Below are 27,413 nucleotides of genomic sequence, written 5' to 3'. Positions count from 1 at the left end.
CTGGTGACCATTATCACAGAAAGTGGAAGACAATATCAAACTCTAAGTGGCCACAAGAACAGAAATAGAAGGGAAGTCCTCCAATGTGGACCATAGGTCTGCTGACACTGATGACTACCAGGGAGGGATTTCCTTTCATTTCCATTTGTGATCATGTGGCAGGAAGTGAAAGGAAATCTCCCCTATGGGACACAGATGGCAGGAAAAACCTGATAGGGTCATAACCCTCCCTTAATCTATCCAACAAATTAAAACAAATGTTCTGCCTTCAGTTCTACTTTAAGAGATATCTCACCTGATGAAAACTGACTGATCCTTGCAGGTGTCTTGTGCGTTTCTCACAGGCCTCCTCCAGCTCTGACCAGGCAGCTTGTAGCTGCTTATTTTTCTCCGTTATATTGCGAGATTCCGGGTGATGGCTTGCAATAAGAGATTTGCCCATTTCCAAAACTTTGTGCAGCTGTTGGGTGTGAGCATTTATTTCTGCTTGTAACTCCTGTAAACAGTGAAGAGGTTTTGTTTGTTTATGTTCATATAGCAATATCGATTAGAGCAGGAGCATCAGAATGACAGAAGACTATTGTGTATTTAATACAATTATTATTCAAAAAAACAAAAAACAAAAACAACTTCTATTCATACATAGCAATGGAAGTACAATGAAATTTCAACATTTTGACTTAAATCATTGCATCAATAAAGAAGGTGAAATACACGACTTATCTGCCCGAGCTATTTTTTTTTCTCGAAATTACTTTAAACCTCCCAAACAATTAATCATTTTCTGAAAGCAGAGACCTTGCAGAATAAAATAGTGACATATTGCACAATATTTGTGCAGCTGTTTATCAAATACAGATTTTCAGAAAACAATGAAGTAAAATAAATTTTAGTGCAAATAAACACAATTTTATCCCTACTTTTTTATTACATATAAAAATGGGGTTATGTAAAGTAAATAGATACCAAACATGTCAAGGATTAAGATTATGTTTTTCTATGTCCCCTGCATGGGTTTTCCAAGTGCCCTGAGAGAGTGGTTTATCCCAGTGTGACAGACAAGTTTTCATGTTTAATTATCAGTACAAATTGATATTATGATACACTCTTTTGTTGGTTATGCCTGCCATTAATATTTTGCTACCAACCACCTGCGCTCTGGGATCTTATCTAATCTGTTCTTTGTTACTCCTGTTTATGTAAGAGTTGTATACTCTTCCTTTCTTCATAAAATGTAAAAAAAAATATTGAAATAGAATTCTTGCTCACACTCATTTGCAGTGATACCTTATAGTATTATCATTTATGTTTTTTAACACTTTTAACACATTTTTTTCTTCATTTAACTTTATTGCTATCACAAGGGGCTAACAAACCCCAATTTGTTAGAATAGGCAGGTGACAGCTCCTCCTTATGGTGACACCAGGGGTCTATGAGGCCTATTAGACCCCCAATGTCTCCCTCCTGTTTTTGGTGCTGCAGTCAATTTCACCTACACACTACGCACATGTTTTTTTAATTTTTTTAATGCACCTTAGCCGACAGAATCACTTTTCCCTGAAAGCTAATCCCTGGCTTTAAGAACCCATACCAAGCTTACAGCTGCAGAAGCAGCGGTGAACTTCCTTTAACCCTTTAAACCCAAGATGTTTATAAATGTACCTTGGTAGACAAGGGGATTAAGTGATTTTAGGGTGCAATTGGCTTTAAATGGCATCTGAAGGTTACAGACTCATTCCAACCATCCTGGACCTGTCTTGTACCAAAAACCTACCACATTTATTTTTCTGTTTTTCACAGAAGGAAAAAAAAAGTATAAAAAGTAACAACACAAATAATGATCAAGAACAAAAACAAACAAAAAAAAAAAGCACAAATACAAACATTTTATTTTTTTTCAAGAAAATTTCACCAAGCATCTCGAGGAGCAAAACTGAGTTTTCACTTAGAAATTTTCCCAACAGCAAAATTAGTCATTTTACTTTAGCTAAAATTGGAAGTGAAAATGGAAAGTTTTTGCTTCACAATGAAAGGGTAGATATGGCGAATGTCTTTTTAAAAATAACCTGCTGATCACATGGCTTTGTTTACAAAGGTAAGGGTTATCAATGGAATTAGCACCAGTGTTAGCATTACTATTAGTGTTAGCATTTTTGGGCAACAATCCTGGATTTTTTAACTTCTCTAACCTTCAGGTGCCATTTAAGCCCACTGGACCCCAACAGTTATCTGTTTAGGACAGAAATAAAATCTTTTTCTCAGCAAAGTTGATATCAGTGTGGGTCAGTCCAAGTATTGTACATGTACAGTCTAAGGCAAGCCTAAATGATAGTCTGGTAAAGCCCACAAGGAGAAAAGATAACTAAGTTGACAATTTTTTAATGCCAATATATGTAGATGCTGCTGGAATTTACTGGTGTCAAGCTACCAACTCAAAGAGTCATACTCATGAGTCTACAGTTGTTCTAGAAATCTATTTCTGTCCTAGTGTGCAAGCGGGACCCTGACCCCTTAAAGGGAAATACACCCATTATATGTTGTGAGAAGATTAGGAGAAGAGACTGGCAGCAGACATCTGGGCACTCCCTAAGAGGTCTTCATATGCCCTCTATGACCTCTGTGATGTGGGTCAAATGCTAAGATGAGAGCAATGGTTACACTGAGGTGGAGGAGGTGGGAAGTGTGGTGTGAAAGATGTACAGCACTGGAGTTTTGAATACATATTATTAACCACTTGCTGCCAAGTCACGTACATGTACGTTATTGCCTGTAAGTGGTTATACCAGGGCTATGGCTGCAGCTGTCAGCCATAAACCCAATATTGCTTTTTTTAGAATTGGCAAAATGCTACAAAGTAAAAGCAATCCCAGTGGCTAATTAGCCGCTGGATTGCTTTTAAAGACGACAGAAGGAGGTCCCCCTCCCATCACCCTCCGATGCCACTCTGGGCTCTCCCAGCAGGGAGCCTAGCATCCGATCCAGTGGTTGTGCCGGCTTACAATAGAGGTGACTGAAGACTGGATCATCTCTGGTCACCTCTATGGTCTAGAAGAGTAGAAGCTCACCACACATGTGAGGTATCACTGCAAATGTTATAGCGAGAGAAATAAACCTTCTCTGTAACTCTAAACAGGTAACCTGTTAAATGCCCATGGATGCCCTACCAGAATAAGCCGACCGCGCTGTAGCCGTCTTTCGGCTATGGCTCGGTCAGCATGTGGTTAAAGTGGTCGTAAAATCAGTTATGGCAAAACTCGCTGACAGGCAAGGTTTTTATAACTCTCACAAATCTTCCTCCTGCCTGTCAGTGAGTAATGTGATCTAAGCCACACATGCACAGCTCAGACCACATGTACGGCCCGCTCTGTGTGCCACTGAGATGTGTGTGCATGTGCCGGAGTGACGTAGCCCTGGCACAACCAATCAAGTGGCCGAAGTTCACAAACCCGGAAGAAAGACCGGGTGAAGATAGCTGCCGGGGACAAGGGAGAGTGGTGGGAGCACAGCCCTGGAGGGCTGCGTTTGTAGGCAAGTCTGCCATAATGTAGTAATATGCAGTGCATACTAGTACATTATGGCTTAAAGCTGCCAGGGGACCCATTTGTTAAAAAAAAAGTATATACTTTACTACCACTTTAATGTATGCTGGCAGGAGGCAGACTTTTGGACTCAGGGTGTGGCTGTTTTCTAAACAAATTCCACACCCTTTTTATTGATATACCTTGAATGCAATTAGCTGATTTCAAATTAAAGTCCAGTTGGCCTTTAGATAACCATAGCCACCCTCTAAAAGTTTATGATATATTTCTATTCTACTAGGAGAACAGAAATCACTGCATTAAACAGAGGATGCTATATTAAAGAGACCTGCTGTATTAAACAGGAAATACACAATATTTTAGGTCACGCCATGACATTGACTTTTATTGCTGCTCATTTGCCTTTTATTGCACTGTTTATGGAAAAAGAAGTGAAAACAGCGTAATGCATTCCTGTGATCTGCCAAGGTAAATGGGACAGTAACAAACACAGTCTGTGTTTTAGAGCAGTAACCACTAAAGGAAAGAGTCTCCTTCCTCAGCACTGGGGTTTATGCTCCTGGAGCCCCCTAAGAGAGAATATTGGCTCCAGACAAGTCCTAGGAATGTTTCGCTCCTGTTGTTACTTTGGCAAGACAACTTAATTGTAACCATGTTATGTAATAAAGCTATCGGACGGTACCATAGGTAACATGGTTCTAATGAAAAGCTGTTTTTGCTTTAATAAGGTCTGGAATTTTTTTTTCCATGTAATATACTGCAGACCATACACACAGAAGTTTTTTTATTAACCGCTTCCATACAGGGCTTTTATACACACATCCATACCAGGCCTATTCTGGCACTTCTCTCCTACATGTACAAATCATAATTTTTTTGCTAGAAAATTACGCAGAACCCCCCAAACATTATATATGTTTTTTTAGCAGACACCCTAGGGAATAAAACATCGGTCATTGAAACGTTTTATCTTGCACGGTATTTATGCAATAATTTTTCAAACGCCTTTTTTTTGGAAAAAAATTGTTTCATGAATTAAAAAAATAACAAAACAGTAAAGTTAGCCCAATTTTTTTGTAAAATATGAAAGATGATGTTACACCGAGTAAATAGATACCCAACATGTCACGCTTTAAAATTGCGCACACTCATGGAATGGCGCCAAACTTCGGTACTTAAAAATCTCCATAGGCAACGCTTTGAAATTATTTACAGGTTACCAGTTTAGATTTACAGAGGAGATCTAGTGCTAGAATTGTTGCTGGCACTCTAACGCATGCGGCGATACCTCACATATGTGGTTTAAACGGCGTTTAAATATGTCGGCGGGACTTGCGTGTGCGTTCGCTTCTGCGCGCGAGCTACTGGGGACAGGGGCGTTAAAAATTTTTTTTTTTTTACATATTTATTTCTTTTTTTACACTTTTTTTTTATTTTATTTTTTTTATTATCACTTTTATTCCTATTACAAGGAATGTAAACATCCCTTGTAATAGGAATGTGTGTGACAGGTACTCTTTATGGAGAGATGCGGGGTCAATAAGACCCCACATCTCTCCTCCAGGCTGGAAAGCATGAAATCGGTGAAAAAAAAATTCACCGATCTCATGCTTACTGTTGCTTAGCAGCCGCAATTGGGACCGCTTTGGCAGCCGCTTTGGGACCCGGGCGTGACGTCATCACATCGCGCCCGGGTCCTCCGACGGTCATAGAGATGACTGGTGACCATCTGGTCACCAGTCATCTCTATGCTTCCTGCCAGCGCCGGACGATTCGTTCTCCTGGCCCCCGATGGCACGGGAGAGCCCGGAGAAGCACCGGATGGCGGCGGGAGGGGGGGATGTCCCCTCCCGCCGCCTGTAAGAACGATCTAGCGGCGGAACCGCCGCTATGATCATTCTTACGTTGTGCAGAATCGCCGGTGCAAGAGAAGGATATCTGAATGATGCCTCTAGCTGCAGGCATCTTTCAGATATCCCCCCACAAAGCCCAGGACGTCATATGACGTCCACCCGTTAGAGGTCCGTTGTGGACGTAATTTTACAATGGGCCGGGCGGGAAGTGGTTAAATTTACATGTCTGGGGAAAAATATAAAAAGAAAACATATTTTGTACAGCTCTAAAATAAGTAACTGCAATAAGTAATTTCCAATGTAGGTACTGATCGAGACATAGAACAAATATACAAACCAAACAAAGAAACGATGTAGACTAATGCCCCGTACACACGATCGGTTTTTCCGGCAGTAAAAAGTCTGCAGGGAAAACCAAGGGGAAAACCGAGAACCTGCTCGGTAGCTTTTTCCCCCTATACACGGCTGGTTTTCCTGGCAGGAAAACTGCCATGAGAACTTTGGTCGGGAAACCCGGCCGTGTGTATGCTCCACCGCAGGTTTTCCCCATAGAAAAACTGCCGGCTTAAAAACCACCGGGAATCCTGGCAGGAAAAAATAAAAAAATGTTTCTCCTGTCAGGAAAACTGCCATGGAGCATACACACGGCCAGTTTTCCTGGCCAAAAGCTGTCATGGCAGTTTTCCAGACGGGAAAACTGGTCGTGTGTACGAGGCATAACTCTCAGTGGGTCTAGTCTAAAAGGAATATATATGTATACCTTATGTTTCTGAAGCAAGCTTTGAGCTGCATCCAAGGACTTTCCAACATTTGTAGAGCTGGCAACAGGCATCTTTTCAGCAATCCATGTCATTTCAAGATCAAAGTAATGATAAAACTCATATTGGTTCACTTTAGCTTGCAGAAATTCTCCTCTCTTGGCCAGTGGCTCCTGGAGAGACTCAAACCTAAAAATGGAAATCAACATGCATTTTTTAGAAGGCACATGCAAAGTCATTTACCGAAAGCTGCAGTATGTCAAAGGATAACAAACCTAAATCCCAGCTCCAGAATATCATCAATGTGGGCTTGCAATGCTTAAAGAATAACTAAAGATTTTTTTCATTTTATTTTTCGATTTGGACAGAGTCAAAAAGGCATTAATGACCCCCCACGTCCCCTGGAACAGGAGAGTCAGGGACAGTGGAAATGCCTCAACATGTTGTGCAGGAGGTGCTTGGGGAACATCCATTTCCCAATCTCCTCTCTGATGAAGTAGAAGGTCGAAGGAGAAAGAAGAGGCTCAGCCGCCCTCTCTCTGGAGCTCCTGCATCAAGGCAAGGTCTCTCTAGCCTCTCATGTGATCCCTGAAGGTGGTATCCAAGGTATATTCAAGCATTCAACATTCCTCAAAAGTTAGGAAAGTCAGATTCTCTTTAACAGGGGAACTGGTGTTGCAGCACTGTAACCATTCGTATTGACATGAGACCCATGTGAGACAGTAGTTTAGATGCTTGTAACAAGCCATCACAGCTGAAGCGTAATGCCGCGTACACACGATCGGACATTCCGACATCAAAACCGTGGATTTGCTTCCAACGGATTGTTCGCTCAAACTTGTCTTGCATACACAAATGTTGTCGGAAATTCCAAAAGTCAAAAACGTGGTCACGTACAACACTATGATGAGCCGCGAAAAATTAAGTTCAATGATTCTGAGCATGCGTCAAATTGATTCCGAGCATGCGTAGGAAAAATTGAGAACCAGCTCTCAAACATTTGTTGTCAGAAATTCTGACAGCAAATGTTTGATGGAGCATACACACGGTCAGATTTTCTGACAACAAGCTCACATCGATAATTTTTTGTTGGAAATTCCGACCGTGTACGCGGCATTTGGCTTCAGGTATCTCTTCCACCTGTTCATTCAAAGATAGGTCTACCCTTGTGGCGAAGAGATCCCTTTTATTCAATAAATATGGGCTTTTATCATTTCTGACTGTACAGTGTGGTAGAGGCAGGGCTTTTTTTCAGGGGGAACTTGGGGGAACTCAGTTCCACCACCTTTGGCTCAGACCCTTCTGTGCCTGCTCATCATAATCACTTGTAAACACAGAAGTCTGGTTTCTGTGTTTACAAGTGACAGCTCAGCACTCTGTGTGTAACCCTACTGAACTCTGCACTCTGTATGTAATGCAATCCTGGTATTTCATGCCCCTTTAAGACCCTTCTACTGTTTGTGAAATCTGAATGGGGTCTTTGTTGAGTTCCTGCACCTATTTTCTGAGAAAAAAAGCTCTGGGTAGAGGGGTATATATTACAAGGCCAACTAAACAGATTTTCAAATCTTTTGTCAGGTAATACAGTTCACATTTGCATTACATTTTCAACATTAATTTTTATTTTAAGTGCTGCTGCCCTGTAGTATCAGTTACCTTCGCAGATACTTCATGGTTTCATCCATGATCCCTTTTGAGTTGAAATGGTTGGTGGCCATCTTCTGAGCTCGGGAGACGATGGAGTTCATTTTGTCAGCCAACTCCTTGCTCTCATTTTCCAGCTGACGGTGTTCTTTGAGAAGGTCTCGGCTGCTTCTCAGATCATGGACTGACTCTGGGGTTTGCAGAACCTTCTCTATCTTCTCAATCTTTATTTTGGCATCCTAGGTTGGAACATAAGGAGGTGTTGTATATGTAATTAGCTATTGCAAACCTCTGTTACTTGTTTATAGGAGTGCAAAAAATTCCCCATTTATATTGCCAATGACAGATGCATAGCTCTGTTTTCTTTTGTGGCTCAATGAGTGAAATAAAGTGCAACATTTTATAGGATATCCCCATAATAAATAACATTGACTGCCAAGATCAGAGTAAGTAAGCCATGGGTGTCAGGTAAAGTTCACCATCTATAAAACATCAAGCTGCTGAACTGGATAGCACTTGGATATCGATCTGTGGTCTCCTTGTGCTCGTGTTTAAAAAAAGATTTAGTAGCTGAACCTCAATCCTCACAGTGGAGATGGGAATATTTGATCTCTTTTGCATTGCTGCATATGCATTTTCAGTATTATATCTCCAAATAAATATTGTTTAACAAAACGTTGCAATGCATAGCAAGCACATAAGCTCATGAAAGATCTTATAAAACTGCATAATAAAGCCCAACTCCAGTCAGAACCGTGTATTCAACGGTGGAAACAAGCAAGGAGGGTTAGGCCTCGTACACACGATAGGTTAACCAGAGGACAGCGGTCTGATGGACCGTTTTCATCGGTCAAAACCAATCGTGTGTGGGCCCCATAGGTTATTTAACCATCGGTCAAAAAAAAGCCAACTTGCTTTAAATTAAATCGATGGACTACTAACCGATAGGTCAAAACCGATCGTTAGTAGGCACGACCATCGGTTAAAAATCCACGCATTCTCAGAGTCAAGTCGACGCATGCTTGGAAGCATTGAACTTCTTTTTTTTTCAGCACGTCGTTGTGTTTTACGTTCCCGCGTTCTGACACGATCGATTATTTAACCAATGGTGTGTGGGCGCGACGGACCATCAGTCAGCTTCATCGGTTAACCTATGACAACGGTCCTTCAGACCGTTCTCATTGGATGGACTGATCGTGTGTACAAGGCTTTAGAGCCTCTGTAGGTCTTTTATTGTAATTTGTGTCATTGTTGGGGAGTTCCCCCTATTTTCAAAAAGAAAATTAGAGGATATTTCTCCACTCTGGAAACTGACAAAATCAAAAATTCTTTTGGCACAGTGAGCAAGGGTTCGAATTTTTGACAATGTTTTCATTGATGTTTGTGCCTTATTGTGGGGATGATAACTGCAACTAGTTCTGCTTGCTTCCATGTAACAAAGCAAATATTGATCTTGGTATAGATTGATTGATTTGATCCTAAACTTGTTAGAGTGATACCAGGAATAGCAATTGATTAGAGATGGCGTTTATTAACTCCTAACCATACTGAATCATGGTTCTGCAGAGCAATTGTCACACAAAAATGTTTTTCAGGTAATATTCAAGACCAAGGAGTGTGCAGACATGCTTGTAGATGGCTTTAGAACATAGTGGGAACCCAGAGCAGTCAACTTTTTTTTTTTTGGGGGGGGGGGGGGGGGGTTCTTCACAGATGACATAGGGCAGCAGAAAGTATAAATCCAGCCATGGTTAGCATACTATACAATTTCTTTTTCTAACTAGCAACTGGGACTGGCCCCTACATAAATTGTTTATTTATATTCTACAAAGATGGCTGCCCAACAATACAGAAGGGATCTCAGTTGGCTTACCGTTTGCGCTGCAGAGGGAGAATTACATAATACAGTCTAGCATCAGCTTGTGTTAGGTAATTGCACATACTTTTCTGTTTCAATATGTTTATTGAGCTTTTAGATAAACACATCAGATTCATAAACAAGCTCATTGATGGCCCACGCAAGGGCTAGAAAAGTGTGAAAATTACCAATGATCAATAATGTTCACAATTACACATACTTTTCTACCCAAATCTGACCATAGACATAGAAGAGCAGATGGTCATGCAATTACAAACCAATTTCCATCTCAAGGTGGGTGCAATATTGATTGGAAAAATATTCTAAAAGAAAAAAAAAGGAACTTACAGTGTAGTGTAGCCACATCCAGGTGCTTCAGAACACCTCAGATTTTCAGTATAATGTCCCATTAGCTGCCGGTTCTAGGGTCCTCTGACATACAAAAAATTAACCCCTTCTGCAGTCAGAAGCTCTTTATGCCACCTTCTGCCTCCTTTACGTTACTAGTGTACTCTTTAAGATAATAGTGTAGTGCATGTGCCTCATATTGATTCAGCATAAACAGAAGATTCGATCATCAATAACTAATAACTGACCTGTAGCAGCTCCATTAGCTGCTCCTGCTGCCCAGCCTGTCTCAGCTTGTCCCCTCTCTCGGACATCTTTTTCTTTAACTCCTCCCATTTCCCAATGACTTCAGACATCTTATTCTGGATGGAATTTTTTGCATAATGATCTTCTTTTATTAGTTTCTTTCCAACCTACCATCAGAAAAAGAACATGTGATATAATTCTAAGGGTTTGAATATTTACACAAGACAGACGTGGAATAGGCAGAACCACTTATATGTTGACTTGTGCCACAAAAAACTAAAATGAGAATACATTAATAACTGGGCAGATACGTTTCATTGAATTTGTTTCAAGTTATGATATAGTTCAGTTTATTAATTCTGCATCTGGGAATTTTCAGATTAGCTGATTAAATTATCAACAGCTGCCACAGTCCCAGAGTCACACAAAGATATCATTCTTCACAATTTTAGGGAGCGTATTGCCTTGTGTAAACTAATGCAGCCCATAATTTATTTATTTTTTTTCCAACAAACCAGCGGGTTGAAGGAAAAAAAATGACCCAATATCCCCATTTCCACACTCGAGGTGGATGGGAGAATCCTTCCCGCTGAGTTATTGTATTCTGACAGCGGGGAGACTATAGTCAGCGGGACTGATCGATTGAGAAAAAACAGACAGGGTGATTGATCAGTATATTTTCATAGATGAATGAATGAATGAATGAATGAAAAACTTATATAGCGCGGCACATGCGAACTGAATCGCTTCTGGGCGCTTGATGTTTCGTGTCTCATGACATCAAAAGAGCAGAGTTTTAATCTGTCTTCTGAAAGTCAGGTGGTTTTCCTCCAACCGAACGCTGGTTGGTAAAGCGTTCCATAGTCTCGGACCTTGAAAAGCAAACCTTCTTTCTCCTTTGGACTTGTATTTGGTTTTTGGCACCTTGACCAGATTTTGGTCAGTGGATCGCAGAACGCGATTAGAATTGTGAGGTTCTATCTTGTCGCAAAGATATTGCGGAGCCTTCCCATGGATGCACTTATGTGTCAGGCAGAGTGCTTTAAATACAATTCTGTCTTTTACTGGCAACCAGTGAAGGGTTCTCAGCGAAGGTGAGATTGATTCCCACGTTTTTTTCCCAGTCACCAGTCTGGCGGCCGTATTCTGTACGACTTGTAGACGAGCGATTTGGTACTTTGGGAGCCCGAGGTAAAGGGCATTTGCATAGTCCAGTCTGGAATTCACGATTGTTCCCACCACGACTGCTACGTCTTCTTTGGGGATAAATGGAATAAGTCTGCGTAGTAGGCGCAACAAATGGTGCGATCCGCTGACTACTGACCCTATTTGTGCGTCCATTGTCATGAAGGTGTCAAAAATGACTCCTAGACTTTTGACTTTGGAGCTAGGGGTGATGCTTTGGCCCAGAATGGGCGGCGGTGTCCAGGTTGTTGCCAGTTGACTCTTTCGGCTGGCGTGAAACATAAGAAGTTCTGTTTTGGAACTGTTGAGTTTAAGATAACTCTTAGTCATCCAGTTTTCTATCGAAGAGAGACATTTCTCTAAACTGAGATGATGATCCTTTTTGTTGCAGATGCGAAAATACAGTTGCGTATCGTCTGCATAAGAGTGATAAAGTAGTTCTTGGCTACTGATAATATCAAAGAGAGGGCGAAGATAGATGTTGAACAGTACCGGTGACAGGGGGGATCCTTGGGGGACTCCACATGACACTGTGCGTTTTTCCGACGTGAAAGATCCCAGTTTCACTGTTTGTGATCGGTTTTCAAGAAAGGAGGAAAACCATGGTAAATCACCTTCTGCGATTCTGGCTACCTCGGCCAGTCGCATCAGTAACATTTTGTGGTCTACTGTGTCAAAGGCTGCGCTTAGGTCCAGCAGAACCAGGAGACAGGATTCTCCCTCGTCTGCGGCCTCGAGGGCATCGTCCCATATTTTGAGTAAGGCCGTTTCTGTCCCGTGTCCGGGACGGAAACCTGATTGAAATGGATCGAGTAGATTGTGGGTATCCAGATGCTGTTGCAGCTGTTGTACCACTATTTTCTCCATTATCTTGGAGAGAATATTTAGGCCTGTTATGGGACGGCGGTGAGTTGGGTCCTTGGGATCCAAGTTAGGTTTTTTCAAGATGGGCTGGATTGTGCCCTCTTTCAGCAGGGATGGCACTATGCCTTCCTTAAATGACTGATTTATAAGCTGTGTGATGGGAGGCGCCAGAATGTCGGCGCATTCCTTCAGCAGCTTGGTGGGAATGATGTCATTGGGTGCTGTGCTGTTCCGCAACGCACCAATGATATTTTTGGTGGTATCGATGGAGATGGGTTCCAGAGTGAACTTAGTTGATTGTAGAAGGTTTCTGTTGGTGTTTTGTGGTTGATTGAAGAGGGGGCTGAGGGGGGTATTATTTTGCAGAATACTTACCCGGATTCTTTCGATTTTGTCGATGAAGAAATCCGATAGTTCATTACAGAACTCTTGGGTGTCTGAATTGGGGACTTCAAGACATCCCGGATTCATGGTCTGGGTGACCATCTTGAAGAGTTCTCGGGGGAGGTTCATGGCGCTGTTAATCGTCATAGAAAAATGATGTTTCTTGGCTTTGAAGATTTCTTTATGATATTGTGTTGTTATTGCCTTGTAGATGATGAGGTGATCTTCTGAAGGGCTTCTTTTCCAGGCGGCTTCCGCCCTTCTGCGCTCTTGCTTCAGTAGGGACAGCTGGTTGTTGAACCAGCCAGACTTTTTTTCCCGGATGCGGACTTTGCGTTTCGGTGCTACTAAGTCGGCTGATTGTAGCAGAGCTGCATTTATGGCATCCAGTGTATCTGAGGCTGTTAACTGAGGATGAATAGTTTCGATTCGGTTTCCCAAGGTAGATTTGAAGAGTTCCGAATGGAGCTTCTTCTGAGATCTAGCCCAGTGTATTGTCACCGGCTTGGGTGCTTTTATCACTGGTGGAATTTTGGAAATTATGAAACTAATTGCATGGTGGTCTGTCCATGGCAAAGGTTCATTTCCCAAAATGTTTATTTTCAGATTTTGTCTGAAAATTAGGTCGAGTGTGTGACCTGAAGCATGCGTGGGTCCGCATATAAGTTGCTGTAGTCCTAATCCTTCCAGGTGATCGATGCAGGCGTCCGCAATGGGATCCTGTGAGGAGTTGGCCCACAGATTGAAGTCCCCGAGCAGCAAAAGATGTTTGCTGTTAAGGGTATAAGTGGATATAAACTCCGTTAATGATGGTAGAAGCTGCGATTTAGGCCCGGGTGGCCTATAGCAGAGGAGAATGTGAACAGTCTCCTGGGGGTTAGTTTGAAGTTGAAGAGTAAGGGTTTCCATAAATGGAAGAGGATTTTGAAGGACCGGCTTAGTGATTGCAATATGAAACTTATGGATCACCGCCAGGCCTCCTCCTCTTTGCCCTATTCTGTTTTCCGTTATAATTCGATAATTTTCTGGCACCAATTCTCCAAGAATGGTGTTGCAGTCGTCTGAAAGCCAGCTTTCTGTGATAAAGAGGCAGTCTAGATCGTTTTGTAGTAAGAAATCGTGGATTTCTGATCGGTGTTTTACTGCCGATCTTGTGTTGATCAAAGCACATGATATGTGCTTGAGCTGGGTTAAATGGTTGAAATCTTTGATGGTCGATCGTTGATCGAATCTCAAAAGTTGGTCTATTTTTAAGGCCTTTTTGGTGACGGCTGGTAATACTGTTGCGAATTGTCTCAGACCCCAAATCGTTTCTGCAGAGTATCGCAGTTTAACCATTGTTGCCAGTCACCGGGGGGGGATTAATTGCAATAGAGGGAAGATTCGCTGAATCCTCTCGCTTGGCCTTGGTCCAGAGGAAGGCAAAAAAAACCCTGGCAGTGCTAAGCCAATTTGCTGCCGCAGGGAAAAAAATTCCTTCCTGATCCCTGAAAGGCGATCGGACGAAACCCTGGATCAAGTACTGTTTGGAATGGGGGGAGGGAGGGGGGGAAGAAGGGTGTCACTGTAGCTGAGGAGTACCAAGATGGCCGCCGACCGGGCCACAGGCCTCAGGTTTGGGGGCTGTTTGGCTTGGTGGGTATGAGCTGGTTGTTAATCCAGGGGAGGATGGGATCCTCCAGGGATAGGGGGATGATCCCTGACAATTCCAGGAAAATTTCCAGGCTGTCAGTGCTCCTTTTTGCGGCGCGCCGCTAGTCCGCGGCTGAAGCCGCGGTCTTTCCTAATTGCAGCGGCCGCGAATAAGGTCTGGTCTGGCGCGGATGCGGGAAAGAGCCGCAGATCGCCAGAAAAAATCGCTGCTATGCGCGGCGGGTGGCTGGGGTGATTATGGGTGACTGATTGGAGTGCATGCGGCTCTAAGAAGGTAAACAGCCGCAATTTGGATCGCTGGAGTGGCTGTCCTGAAAAGGACGGTCACTAGCGATTCCTGGGGGTGGAAAGATGGCCCTGAAAGACAGGGTCTTACCTGAAGAGAGGGGCCCACGAAGGGAAGGAAGGAGCCGGTCCTATGGGCTGCAAGTTGATTCATGCAGCAAAGATTGTAGGAGCCTGCCTGCCTGTCTGCGGTGTCTAGCTGGCTATCTGTCTGGTCCCTGGAGAGAGCAGACTCGTCGGGAAGCGTCCTACTCCCTCACTGAACTGACACTGACTGATTATCCAGCTATCCATCTAGATCTAGAGGGCTTAGCATATGTTTACTTGTGTGGTATATTAATTACTCCAAGTATACTTCCAGCTCTCTACCAAGTAATATAGACATCAGCTCTGCAAGTAATATAGACATCAGCGCTGGTTTCATGTTTCTGTATCATCTTTGCATAGCCATTTAAAAAACACAGTCTGTGAGCTTTGCATTTGCCACACTATCATCTAGTTTGAAAAAGGTAAACAAAAACTAAAGTTGGCTATAGATGGGTAGTTTTTTTTTAATTCAGGCCGATTCCTCCAGCCATAGAAACGAGGTGGATGGAAAAATCCCCCTGCCAGGACATTGTATTCTGATAGCAGGACTTGTCGCTGTCGATATACATTGATCAGTAGCTGCAGCCACTGATTGACAAAAGTTTTCCAGCATGTTACTTTGATAGGAGTCGGTCAAATGATTGAATTATGTTGAACAGGGACAGCCACACACTGATCAAAATGTGTCTGGTCCCTGTTAAACCGACTGAATTTTATACTGCCTATGGCTAGATTGTGTCATCAAAATTATTCAAATGTTGGTGCCAAGAGTTTGTTTTTAAGAACTGCATGCAAATAGATCCAATGCACAATGGAGTAGTATCAAGATAAGGGTCCTTACCAAGATACCTATCTACATTGTGCATTTATTTGTATTAATAAACTTTGGTCTAGCAGTGAGCAGAACAGACCCTACTGTTTGGATTGCTTTGTATGTCCTGAGACCTGCAGGAAGCCCCTGTAAGCTAAGAAATGTGATCAGGCAGGGACCTTTTCTTTTTTGCTTTAAGAACAGTTACCCAAAATGATAATTGGCTTTGGGTATTATTGAAGTTTTTTGCTCTATTTAAATCTTTATTCACTTTTATCTTCGAAAACTAAGCATGAACAAAGATATGAAAAAGCTTACTGCTATGATCAGGTTAAATCTGAGTCACAAAGCTAAAATTTGTAGCATAGACCATAGAAGGCTTGTGCAATAACATAAAATATTGTATATCAAAAAGTAAATTGTAGCCCAGACCTTCACTAAATCTTCAAATCGCACTTGGTTGGCCTCCATCTCTCGTTCTGCAGCCTCGTGCCATTTCAGCTTACGAAGGATATTATTTGGATCCCGATATGACTCATCTAATGCAATCTTGTACTTCTCCTCCATCCACACCAACAGCTCTGTGGCATCTCGATTAAACTCCTATATAAAGAGTAAACAATTGATTTATAAAGGCAATTTGACTGTCTGCAGGTTTGTTTGCAGTTTCAAAGCTATTATGAAAGCTACAAATCAGTTATTCTAGATCTTCATAACTTTCTGCATGATTTGGAGCTTTTCCAAAGTTGGCGCAGTCGTATCCGATATTGCCAAATTAGGAGTAGGCATAGCCAGAGCTGGAGATTAAGTTTCACAAGTGTTTCCCCCCCCCCCCACCCCCCCCCATATTTCAACATGGACCTGTGTGTCACCTAAATTGTGGCCTAATCAGCAGCGGATATCTGCCTTTTTGCTCTGCAGATTCTCTGTTCAGCTGCCAGAAGCAAAGGGAAAAAGCTTACACATGGCTGGGGACTCTCTCTCTGCTTCCATTCAACAGCAATGGGTGCCTGTGCATCCAATCATCAAGCACTAGCACTGTTACATGCATAGAAAGGGATGCTTCCTCATACCTGAAAGTACCAGGTATCTTTCGTGCCTGGAGGTTGTATGGAGCAGAGAGGGAGAAGTCTGCTAGTAGGGCCACAATCAAAGTAAACCTTTTGCTTGGTCCTGCACAGGCAAACCACAGGATCAGTTTAAGAAAATTGGAGGGGACAGGGAGGGGGCAGGATGAGCGCCAAAGATTACCTACAGGAGAATCTTCTTTTTACATGGCGACCTCTTTAATAGAAAGTCCTGCCTCTTTTGATGGACAGAACAGTCGTCCAATGGCAGTGCCGGAGATGGGACTTTCTATTACACAGGCTGCCATGTAAACAGGAAATACTCATCATGTATGCACGGCACTAGTCCCGCCTCCTCCCTGTCCTCTCCAAGGCAGCCAGCCTATATATCTTTTGTGGCCCCGGTGCTGGGAGATCGTTGGGGGCCACAAAAGATATATATGTTTGGATAACCAGGCGGGTCATTCAAAACCGGACTTTGGACATGCCTGTACTAGAGGGTATATTGATCTTTGCTGTGAATGTAAAGTGCAGCGCCACTAAGGCAAGAAAAGGGAACTCTCAACGTATTAAGAGTTCTTAATACAGTGAATTAAATCGCACAATGTGCAATAATAGTGTAAAAACTTAAAACATTATTGAATCCATCAAAGATGGTGTGTAAACACGCTACTCTTAATAAAGAATATGGGGCCAGATCCACAAAAACCTGGCGTAACTTAAAAAATCCCATTTAAGTTACACTGCCTTAAAGTTTCTACCTAAGTGCCTGATCCACAAAGCACTTATCTAGAAATTTCAGGCTGTGTAACTAAAATTCCGCCGGCGCAAGGCGTTCCTATTCAAATGGGGCGAGTCCCATTTAAATGAGGCGCGCTCCCGCGCCGGCCGTACTGCGCATGCGCGAAGTTACGTTACGCCGAGTTTTGAGGATCGCGACGGCTTAAAAAAGTTGCGTCGGGAAAAAAAAAAATGACAGCGGCATGCATTCCTGAGGGAGAACTCCATGCCAATTTTCAAAGAAAAAACCGGCATGGGTTCCCCCCCCAGGAGCATACCAGGCCCTTAGGTCTGGCATGGGTTGTAAGGAGACCCCCCCACGCCGAAAAATTGACGTAGGGGGTCCCCCTACAATCCATACCAGACCCGTATCCAAAGCACGCTACCCGGCCGGCCAGGAAGGGAGTGGGGACGAGCGAGCGCCCCCCCCCTCCTGAGCCGTGCCAGGCCGCGTGCCCTCAACATGGGGGGGTTGGTTGCTCTGGGGCAGGGGGGCGCACTGCGGGCCCCCCCACCCCAGAGCACCCTGTCCCCATGTTGATGAGGACAGGACCTCTTCCCGACAACCCTTGCCATTGGTTGTCGGGGTCTGCGAGCGGGGGCTTATCGGAATCTGGGAGTCCCCTCAAATAAGGGGGCCCCCAGATACCGGCCCCCCACCCTAAGTGAATGGATATGGGGTACATCGTACCCCTATCCATTCACCTGTAGGCAAAAAGTTAGTTAGTAAACACACAACACAAGGCTTTTTAAAATATTTTATTATTCTGCTCCGGATGCCCCCCCTGTCTTCGTTATTAGCTCAATTAGCAGGGGGGGCTTCTTCTTCCGCTCTCCGGGGTCTTCCACTCTCCGGGGGTCTTCCGCTCTCCGGGGGTCTTCTCCGCTCTCCGGGGGGGCTTCTCCGGACTCCGGGGGGCTTCTTCCATCTTCTCCCCTCTTCCGCTCTTGACTCGGCGAACCCCGGTTCTTCTGCAGCTCTCCGGTGCCTTCTTCTTCAGCGCTGGCTGCCTGCTATGTTTGTGTGTTAGCTCGATTTCAAACAGGCAGCTGGCGCGGTCTTCTGTGGCGTCAGGGTCTTGTCTTCTGTTCTTCCGATGTTGCCTCGTCGCCTGTTGTCGCTGTAATGATGGAAGCGCGCCTTGCATCCCATTTATATAGGCATCACCGTCCCATCATGCTCCGGTAGGTACCCACGTGGTGGGTGCACGTGGGTAGGCACCCACCACGTGGGTACCTACCGGAGCATGATGGGACGGTGATGCCTATATAAATGGGATGCAAGGCGCGCTTCCATCATTACAGCGACAACAGGCGACAAGGCAACATCGGAAGAACAGAAGACAAGACCCTGACGCCACAGAAGACCGCGCCGGCTGCCTGTTTGAAATCGAGCTAACACACAAACATAGCAGGCAGCCAGCGCTGAAGAAGAAGGCACCGGAGAGCTGCAGAAGAACCGGGGTTCGCCGAGTCAAGAGCGGAAGAGGGGAGAAGATGGAAGAAGCCCCCCGGAGTCCGGAGAAGCCCCCCCCGGAGAGCGGAGAAGACCCCCGGAGTCCGGAGAAGCCCCCCCCGGAGAGCGGAAGACCCCCGGAGAGTGGAAGACCCCCGGAGAGCGGAAGAAGAAGCCCCCCCTGCTAATTGAGCTAATAACGAAGACACGGGGGGCATCCGGAGCAGAATAATAAAATATTTTAAAAAGCCTTGTGTTGTGTGTTTACTAACTAACTTTTTGCCTACAGGTGAATGGATAGTGGTACGATGTACCCCATATCCATTCACTTAGGGTGGGGGGCCGGTATCTGGGGGCCCCCTTATTTGAGGGGACTCCCAGATTCCGATAAGCCCCCGCCCGCATACCCCGACAACCAATGGCAAGGGTTGTCGGGAAGAGGTCCTGTCCTCATCAACATGGGGACAGGGTGCTCTGGGGTGGGGGGGCCCGCAGTGCGCCCCCCTGCCCCAGAGCACCCAACCCCCCCATGTTGAGGGCACGCGGCCTGGCACGGCTCAGGAGGGGGGGGGGCGCTCGCTCGTCCCCACTCCCTTCCTGGCCGGCCGGGTAGCGTGCTTTGGATACGGGTCTGGTATGGATTGTAGGGGGACCCCCTACGTCGATTTTTCGGCGGAGGGGGGTCCCCTTACAACCCATACCAGACCTAAGGGCCTGGTATGCTCCTGGGGGGGAACCCATGCCGGTTTTGTTTTTACAAATTGCCGTGGAGTTCTCCCTCGGGAAAGCATACCAAATGCCGTCGCTGGAATGGGCTTTTACAAGGTGTGACTAGTTTACACTTTGTAACATCAGCCCTAATTTTACACTTGCAAAATAACACTTACGGCGCAAAAAAGAAGCTGGAAAGCTTTGTGGATCGCCTTAAGTGCTAATTTGCATACTAGAAACGGCATTTCGACTCGAAATGTCCCCAGCGGCGGATGCGGTACTGCATCCTAAGATTCGGCAGTGTAATTCAATTACACATGCCGGATCTTCTGCCTAACTTTGGAAAAAGCCTTTTGAGGATCGTTTCCAAAGTTACACACAGACTGAACAGCACTTAAGTCGGAGTATCTCTTTTGTGGATCTGGCCCATAGTGCAAGTGTCCAATAAACAATATATAAGAATTGTTCATAAAGTGATGGTAAAAAAACATCAGATTAACCACGAAGAATGAGATATGATCCCTTGTGGTATCAACGTGGAAAATTTCCCCTCAGGAGCATAATCACCATCAGATCAAGGAAATGGATTGGGTACTCTTACCGGATCAGATGGACCCAGAACACCGTACGGCGGTGGGTCTAATGAGCATGGACGGGCGAATGCCTGGTCTGGTTAACTCTGCTATCAAACTCGCTTTACGTCGAGGTGCAAAACTCCACTGGGCATACCCCAGTAGAAGCCTCAGCCACTTCCATACTGCGCAAACTTTTTTATGAAACTTATATTTTACGTTTTATTTTGTATGTGGATTTTTCCAATGGATTTTCATTTTCGTGCCTGAATTTTTGAATTTGTTGAATAAATTTTAGCCTTTTTTTACACTATGAGGAGGCGTTCTCCTTGTTTCTTTTTCTCTCTCATGCTTGGAGCTTATCATGTTCAGTGAAAGCTGATATTGCCTCATTCCATCACGGCAAGTGGATCTGAATTGGCTACCTGGAGGTTGATTAATACTGCCATCTATCGTGGAGATCTGCACCTCGACGTAAAGCGAGAAGTTTGATAGCAGAGTTAACCAGACTAGGCATTCGGCCATCCATGCTCATTAGACCCACAGCCATATGGTGTTCTGGGTCCATCTGATCCAGTAAGAGTACCCAATCCATTTCCTTGATCTGATGGTGATTATGTTCCTGAGGGGACATTTTCCAAGTTGATACCACAAGGGATCATATCTTATTCTCCGTGGTTCATTTTTTTACCATCACTTTATGCACAATTCTTATATGCTGTTTATTGGACACTTGCACTATATTCTTTATTAAGAGTAGCGTGTTTACACACCATCTTTGATGGATTCAATAATGTTTTGAGTTTTTACACTATTATTGCACATTGTGTGATTTAATTCACTGTATTAAGAACTCTTACTACGTTGATAGTTCCTTTTTCTTGCCTAAGTGGCACTGCACTTTACTTTCACATTTTGTTACAATTATCCTTGTGTTGTGTTGGCAGCCACTACAGACACATTTTTGGAGGAGCGCAGTATTTTATGTTTTTATTTATTGATCTTTGCTGTTGGGGGATATATTTTTTTCTAGGGGGGTATTTTTGCTGGTGGTGGATTTGTTCTTACCGAGGGAGGTCTATTTTTGCTGGGGAATCTACTGTTGGAGGGTGTCTATTGTTTATAGCTAGTGAACGGGCCATTAATGCTGGCTACAGGTGGATCTGTTGTTGCTGGCAGGTGTCTATTGTTGGTGTGGATCTATTGTTGCTGGTGGGGGGGTCTACAGTTGCTGGGTGGTTATTTTTGCTAATGCTGGGATCTATTGTTTTTGGGGCTAGGAGGATCTTTTGTTGCTGGGCTGCAAGGGATCTATTTTACTGCCTTTCTTGCTATCAATATCAAATACACAATATCAAATATACAAATTACTTAGCACCAAAAATGACACTTGGTTCTATAATCTCCAAAAGGCGCAGTACTAGGAGGTGGGTAAGGGTGGAGACAAGGGATGATGCTCAGATGTGGTGGAGACAAGGGCTACTCGGGTAAGGAGAATACCTTCACCTATTCTCTGAGGAGAAAAAAAACCCTGGTCACAGTTATAGGTTTACTTGGTAAAGCTGTGTTATTGTAAAAACAATAGTAAACCATAGGAAATTATAGTACATTTCTGATAAGTTAACTATGGTTAGTGTTTGGTTCCTAAGACATTTTATACATTAGCTTTTTCCTTACTGACTTGCATTATTAACTCTATTAGGAAGTGTCACACAGAAAAATGTTGTACACACTGGTGTCAAAACAAAAGGATCTTGTATAAATTCCTGATGTGTCTTGAGCTCTCCTTGGAACATGTACCAATAATGAACATTGAGACTGTTGGCTTGCACAAGTGGAAATGAGTTGACCCAACAGGCACAAACTGCAGTGTCTGGCTATATTTGCACCCTGCAGTTTAGTTAACTTGTGTTGGCCGGGCCCCCTGGCAAAATCTTTAAAATCCCCTATCTATGTATATACTCCAAAAGTAAAATGACAAGTAGGACGGTGCAAGTACCATCTTTCCTTTATAATGTCAGAGTCCAGCTCATGGTTTTAACTGCAAATAAAGGTAAACCACTAGACTTTATGCTGCACACCTGCCTAGATTTAATGGTTACATTCTGATCAGCCACTATGGTTTAATGGAAACTAACCTTGTGCTATAAAATAGTAGTATGTGTTTGTACAGAGAATATACAAGTACTTGTGTAAAATAAATACAATGGAGTCCAGGAAATGCAATGTGATACTTAACCTGAAGTCCTAATGAATCCAACAGGCGTTTTTGTCTTTCTTCACTTCTGTCATCCAAATTATCAAACCTCTTCTGTGTGTCTAATATCCTCTGATTTATCCTACACAGAAAGAAATGTAATGTTTTAAAATTGTCAACAACACCCAAATTGGCATTAAAGTGGTTCTAAAGCTAAGGGGCTAAGCTAAGGCTGACCGTGGGCGTACGCCGCACAATGTTCCCTTACAAAAACAAAACATAAAAACACTAGACATGTGCATTCGTTTTCGTCCGAATGCATTTTCGTCCGAATTTCAGGTATGTTCGTTATCGTTTTAACAAACGATAACGAAAGCACAGAAAACGAAAAACGAAAGATCCGACATTAACAAATGCTTTATTTTCGCTTTCGTTGCGGTCGAATGTGCCTAACCTTAACTCTATTAGTCCAATATTATTCTACATAAAGAGAAAAGATTCGACATAGAGAGAAAATATTCGATATTATAGAGACATGAAGAAGAGTCGATATAGAGAGAAAAGATTCGACATAGAGAGACATGAAGATTCGACATAGAGATTTTGTCTAATCTTCTTTTTTTTTTTTTTCTTAGAACATTCGACAGACACCATAAGCCTTCAATGACAGATTCGACCTTAATTTGGATATTCGGACGAATGCATTTTTTTAATGAAAAACTAAATAAATAAAAACGAATTTCGGGAGTAACTAAATAAATGTATTTTTCGTACGAAAACTAAATTACGAAACAAAATATTTCAGTGTGCACATGTCTAAAAAACACTAAAATAACCCATGTGTGTGTGGCTCACACTAATATCACAAGGACAACATATCAGTACTTATTATTTTGCACCTCAGCAGAGGAGGCCCCCACATTATACTTTTCTGAGCCTGATCCGATCCAGCAATGTGCACAAGAGCTCTCCTCATCCGCTGCCTCTCTCCCCTGGGCAAAACCATTGGCTCCCACTGCTGTCAATCAAATGTTGTGCCAAGCGAGTGGGGGGGCAGGGCCAAGTCAATAGATGCAGATAGGGTGGTACTGGTGCCCACATGGAAAACGTTTCTTTCACGGAGGGGCACTTGCTGAAAAGGAGAAGCCTGGAATGCCGGTGGGGGACCCCAGAAGATGAGGATTGGGGTTGCTCTGTGTAAAACCATTGCACAGAGCAGGTAAGTATATCATGTTTGTAATTTTAATAAAAATGTAAGCTTTAATGTTGCTTGAAAGTTAAACTCTAGGCAAACAGCTAAACAGACAGATGAAATACCATGAGATCTGTTTTACTTGCCAAAGGATTTGCGTTTTTGTTCACTCCGTCTTAAGATTCTACAAGCTCATCTAGCAGCACACTCATTAGGAGACATGACGTTTCACACAACTAGGTCATTTTACCTCCCCTAGCTTATGACTGAACAAAGAAGGAGCAGGAGCAGATTGATGAGGTCATCATTTTCTTTGTCAGAACATGTGCATTTGGCAGAGCCTGATTGGCTTAGAGTGCTACCCCACCCTCTATGTCTGAGCTGTGCTGTACATTAGATTTAAAATTCTGATATTTTCACTAGTTGCATTCAAATATAATGTTTTTATATCTGCCTGGAGTTCAGCCTTAACTATATCAAGAACAAAGTCTTACAAATCAGTGGCAAAATGATCATTCTTCACCAGGGTTTCTCCGTTTGTTCTAAGACCATCCACTCTTTTTTTCAGGGCATCCAGGACTTTTTGAAACTGCTTGTGCCTGTTCAGAAGGCTCTGCACTGTATCCAGCTGATCCTAAAAAGTAGCAGGAATAAATTGGTCAAACACACTGTAGATAAAATAAAACATATGTAAATTATGATTTATGATTAATGATGGTTTTCTTCTGTTTTGCAAACATACCACATAACAACCACTTATCCGAAACCATTATTATCCTGATAATAAATAATGGGATAATATAGAAGGCAAGAAAATATAATTACAGCATAAAGACAGTGAAAGCATCCAAAGAAAGAGAAAACAATGGAGTGTGATGGGCAATTCCATCTTATACAACATTGCTATCAAGCAAAAGAGCCAAACTATTGCTTTACTTTACATATTTCATAAACAATTTAGTTACGGAATACAGCATGAATCACGCCTGTTATTATTATCTGTAGATTCAGTTCCAGTCTGATAGCTTTGCAACTCCTTGTGACTGCAACCTCTGTTATGGCACTGAGGTCTTCTGAAGCTACTAATGGACTGCTGTGCCATTTTATATCAATAGCAATTGATTTGAATCCAACTATAGATTGATTATTGCATCCACATACATGGTGTTATTGTTTCGCTTTTACGAGCCCTGATGAAGCTAAAGCCCCTAAAACACTTTGGCTTTGCAAACAATTATCAATGAAATGAACTTTTAACTTGAACATTCCAGCATGGCGCAACATTTCGAAATTACTAAAGTTATAAAGTCATACATAATTTATTGCACAGTCAAAACCGCAAATACAGTTTTATGTTTCTGCTGTCCTAATTCTCGGAAAGCTGGAAACAGGCAGATCCCTGTGTAGCCAAAATCCTTGATGCTCTGGGTACTAGCTACTGATTAGGGTGAATGATGACCTTAAAAACCTATATCCCTGAATGGGTTTGGGATCCTTGGATCTGATATCTCCAGCTCCCTGGTGAATGAGTCATAGTGGTGGGCGGAGCAAGCCATCGAATGGGCTTTAAATCTATTTTTCTGTCTTTCATTTTTCATTTTCTTTTCTCTCTTTCTTATCACTACCATAGTATTTTGTTATTGCTGGTATACTGTACTCTTTGTGTTCCTAATGCCTGCACTTTTATATATTCTATCCAAAATGAAAAAAAAAATGCTTGCCTATAGTTCTACTTTAATCCTTATCAGCAGCCACTGACCATCACTTCTTTTATAATAACTAATGTGACATCTTATAAATGCATGGGGAAGGAGTTAAAAATATGGCATCTTACCCCCAGGTCATCCACCCGCAGGAAGGCTTCGTGGCTGGAAAGTGCTGCATTAACACTATCAGCTTCTTTCAAAAACTGCTGCAACTCCAGTCCCTGTTCAAGTTTGGTTTTCCGCTCTACCCATAGATCACTTAGGGTATTGTACTCCTGAATGAGGTTTACCAAGGAATCCTGTACTTCTGGGCTTCTACTGGACTGTAGTACAGCCTGGCCCATCTGCTGCAGTTCAATAATTCTAAGTGCCAATAAAAAGAGAATGGTCTGATTAATTTTTATTCCAAAGCAGAAATATTACAAAGACATGCTGCATTCCATGGAAGCATTTTTACTAGGCCGGATTTAAAGTGGGTGAGACAACGCATTTTTTTTATCCAGAAATAAAATTGCAGTGGATTATTTTAGGGACATAAAGCAGAAATAATACAGAGACACACTGCACATCATGTAAACCTTTTTAGTAGATCATATTTTAAGATGGAGAAATGGGTATCTTTGATCCAGAAATAAAAATTACAGTGAATTATGTCAGAGACACAAAATATAATTATTACAAATACCCTGTATATCCTGTAAGCCTTTTAGTAGGCTGAATTTGAAGAGGGAGATATGTGGCATTTATTATCCAGAAATAAAAATGACAGTAGATTATGCCAGAAATAGAAAAGCAGAAATATTAGACTCAGCGCATAATGTAACTCTTTTTAGTAGGCCACATTAAAGGAGTGACTAATGAAAGGCATTTCATTAGTTGGAGTAGGATGCATTTTTAATAAAGACACATATCTATATGTACAGTACAGTATATGATGCAAAAAAAAATGTCCACACTACATAGACACTACATAGACAGCCTTTTAAAAAGAGGGGGCTGCAAAAATAAACAAAAATAGAGCAACAATTTTGAAAAAAATGAATATTTTTTACTTTTTGCTATAATAAATATGCCCCAAAAATATATATAAAAAAAAAAATTCCTCAGTTTAGGCCGATACGTATTCTTCTACATCATTTTCGAGAAAAAAAAATCGCAATAAGCGTTTATTGATTTGTTTGTGCAAAATATATAGCATTTACAAAAAAGGGGATAGTTTTATGGCATTTTTACTAAAATATATTTTTTACTAGTAATGGCGGCAATCAGTGATTTTTATCGGTACTGCGACATTATGGTGGACACTTCAGACACTTTTGACACATTTTTGGGACCATTGGCATTTTTATAGCGATCAGTGCTATAAAAATGCATTGATTACTATAAAAGTGCCACTGGCAGGGAAGGGGTTAACACTAGGGGGCGTGGAAGGGGTTAAGTATGTTCCCTGGGTGTTTTCTAACTGAAGGGGGGGTGGACTGACTTGGGGAAATGACTGATCGCTGTTCATACATTGTATGAACAGACAATCGGGCATTTCTCCCCCTGACAGGACACACACAGCTCCCGGTTCTTGCTCTGTAACAAGCGATCGCGGGTGCCCGGCGGTGATCGCACCCCCCGGGCACGCGCATCAGGGGCGAGCGGGGGCGCCGCGTGCGCGCCCCTATTGGCTGCTCAGCGAGATGACGTATAGCTACGTGATCTCGCCCAGCCGAGCTGACCTGCCGCCGTATAACTGCGGCAGCTGGTCGGCAAGCAGTTAAACTATGGCGTGTCCTAAAAAGTAAAGTCAGTTTTTAACATCAAAATTAAAGGAATATGGTACACACTGCATGAGTGTAATTTTAATAAATCTCTGGAAACCATAATTTGATCTCAAGCAGCTTTTGATTGAGGACAAAAAACTTAAACTGTTTATTTTTCAATTTGAAAAAAGAAGAAAGATAGTCATTATGGTCCTCATCATTTCATTCCATAAAGTATTTTTAATGTTTGTAGGGCACATCTGGCATGCAAGGATGTGTTTTGTTATCCTTGTAGCATTTGGAAACGAACATTTCTTCTCACAATTTTTGTAAATTAAAGCCCTAAGCCCCATACACACTATTAGATTTTCTGCAGATTTTTGTCTTCAGGTTTGCCAAAACCATGTAGTGCAAGGGCCTGCCTGATTGCAAACAAATTTAATTAAGGTTTGACCTCATATTACATGG

At 42.7% G+C, this 27,413-nt stretch overlaps 1 protein-coding gene across 2 annotated transcripts in view; it reads right to left on the bottom strand.

Annotated features, from left to right (window-relative positions):
* SPTBN5 (spectrin beta, non-erythrocytic 5) overlaps positions 1–27,413 on the bottom strand; it is a 347,370-nt gene that overhangs the window by 217,196 nt on the left and 102,761 nt on the right. For both annotated transcript variants that reach the window (XM_040332524.1, XM_040332525.1), the window contains exons 18-25: positions 25,326–25,560; positions 23,986–24,125; positions 22,342–22,441; positions 15,949–16,119; positions 10,250–10,414; positions 7,808–8,034; positions 6,154–6,340; positions 296–496 (exon numbers count right to left, since the gene is read on the bottom strand). In XM_040332524.1, coding sequence (XP_040188458.1) covers positions 296–496; positions 6,154–6,340; positions 7,808–8,034; positions 10,250–10,414; positions 15,949–16,119; positions 22,342–22,441; positions 23,986–24,125; positions 25,326–25,560 — 1,426 coding nt within the window. The remainder of the gene's footprint in view (positions 1–295; positions 497–6,153; positions 6,341–7,807; positions 8,035–10,249; positions 10,415–15,948; positions 16,120–22,341; positions 22,442–23,985; positions 24,126–25,325; positions 25,561–27,413) is intronic.

The sequence above is a fragment of the Rana temporaria genome, chromosome 13, assembly GCF_905171775.1.
Source record: "Rana temporaria chromosome 13, aRanTem1.1, whole genome shotgun sequence".
In the NCBI taxonomy this organism is placed as follows: Eukaryota; Metazoa; Chordata; class Amphibia; order Anura; family Ranidae; genus Rana; species Rana temporaria.
Note: the sequence above shows the minus strand (reverse complement) of the source record. Positions and strands in the feature narration are given on the sequence as shown.